The sequence below is a fragment of the Dipodomys ordii genome, unplaced genomic scaffold (assembly GCF_000151885.1).
Source record: "Dipodomys ordii isolate 6190 unplaced genomic scaffold, Dord_2.0 Scaffold29, whole genome shotgun sequence".
Lineage (NCBI taxonomy): Eukaryota > Metazoa > Chordata > Mammalia > Rodentia > Heteromyidae > Dipodomys > Dipodomys ordii.
The window spans coordinates 2,794,690-2,796,510 of NW_012267245.1; the positions used below are offsets into that span (position 1 = coordinate 2,794,690).

Consider the following 1,821-nt stretch of genomic DNA (forward strand, 5'->3'; position numbering starts at 1 on the left):
CCCTCCCCCCCTCCCACCCCACTTCCCCATCCAGACTACCTAGCTCAGCTCGGCAGCCTTTTTCTTTCTTTATTTCCCCCCTTTATTTTTAAACCATAGGTGAAAACGGGACCCCCCCCCCCCGCACCTCTGCTTCTGGGTCACATCTCAGCATGGAAACGCTCTGTGTCATGATCTGGGCAGCTTCATTCCCTGCCCAAGCTATACCCCCCCACACACACACCATGCATGCAGGGTGACCGAACAGCCTCCAGGGGGTGGCCACCAAGTCGTTTGCACATTTCCTGTGACCTAAAACCCCCTGCAGTGGTGACCTTGGGCAAATGATCCTTCTGACCTTATAGGAAATTCAGATCTACTTCATACAGGTCAACTCTAGAATGGCCAGACAGCTCCAAGAAGCCTGAGTTTCCCTCCCACCATTGGCTTGCTCTTTATATAAATGATCCTTTGGTACTCAGGGGTGAGAGATTTTAACCACCTGGCTTGTGGGACAGCAGTGGGCTCCTCCACAGGTACTGAGTGGTGAAGGAGCCCCGGAAGTAGCAGGAGGGGCCACAAGGGAGTGGGCGGGGCTGGGTAGTGCACAGAGCTGGTTCCAATACCAGCTTCCTGTGGTGGTGGTGGTGGTTTCCCCAAACCCCAGCTCTATGACCTTGGTGAAGGGGTTAACTCCCTCAGCCCCAGGCCTGGTTCACTATCACAGGATGTGTGTGTGTGTGTGTGTGTGTGTATGTATGTGTGCTGGGGTTGGAACTCTGGGCCTGGGTGCTGTCCCTTAGCTTTTTTTTTTTTTCCACTCAAGGCTGATGCTCCACCACTCGAATCACACTTGTCCTTCCGGCTTTTTGGAGTTGATCATTGGAGCGTCCAGAGACTTTTCCTGCTCTAGCTGGCTTTGAACCTGGGCCCTCGCTCCGATCTGCGCCTCCTGAGTAGCTAGGATCCTGGGCCTAGCCTGGGATTTATTAATGACAAGACTAAGGACAACTTGGCTGCCCCCCCCCAATCAACAACATTGGGCCCCCCCAATTTCCAGCTGAACCCACCACCCGGTCCCCCCCCATGTCCCCCAGTGACCCCCCCCTGCTGACCCTGCCCCATCTGCTGACTCATAGCCTCAGGCTCCCCCCTTTACTCCCTCTGGGGGGGGAACCCCACTCTCCCCCCGCCCAGCGCCGCCCACCGACGTAGAGGACGCCCTCCTTGGTCTTCTCGGCCGCCTCGGTGACCCCTTGCTTGGTTTTCTCGGCCGCAGCCACGACGCCCTCCTTGGCCATGGTCAGGCCCTTCATGAACACGTCCATCCTGGCGGCCTGGAGTGGGGAGGGGGGGCGAACACACGCGCGGGTGCGCCGGCTCCGCACCCTCCCGCCCGCCCCTCCCGAGGGACCTGGGGATCCCCAGGCCTGGGGATCCAGACCCCTCCTCCTCCTCCTCCCCCCCCCTGCAGTGAGTCCCGGCGTCCTTGAAAGCCGGGGACGCAGAGGTGGAGGGGGGCCTTGGATCTCTGCAACCCCGCAACCTCCAGACTCCCCCCGCGCACACACACACACACCCCGGGGGCGGCTGGCACGCACGCACACGCATGCACACACGCACACACGCATGCACACGCATGCACACACGCACACACGCATGCACACGCGCGCGCGAGGGTCACACGGCCCCGCACGCCCGCACACCACGGGCACGCTCACGTGCACCCCGTGCCAAGCCCGGACGCGCACGGACACCGTGGGGACCCCCCCGCACCCCGCGGACGCCCGTCACCCCCCCCCGTGCCCTCCTGACCCCCCACCTCCTCCCGATCCCCGGCGC

At 61.8% G+C, this 1,821-nt stretch overlaps 1 protein-coding gene across 2 annotated transcripts in view; it reads right to left on the reverse strand.

Annotated features, from left to right (window-relative positions):
* Positions 1–1,353, reverse strand: part of Sncb (synuclein, beta) — an 8,602-nt gene extending 7,249 nt beyond the window's left edge. Inside the window, exon 1 of one of the 2 annotated variants that reach the window (XM_013016046.1) lies at positions 1,187–1,353. In XM_013016046.1, the coding sequence (XP_012871500.1) occupies positions 1,187–1,307 (121 nt within the window). In that variant the 5' untranslated portion in view covers positions 1,308–1,353. The remainder of the gene's footprint in view (positions 1–1,186) is intronic. The other variant, XM_013016047.1, reaches the window with a different exon arrangement.
* Positions 1,354–1,821: the final 468 nt, after the last annotated feature.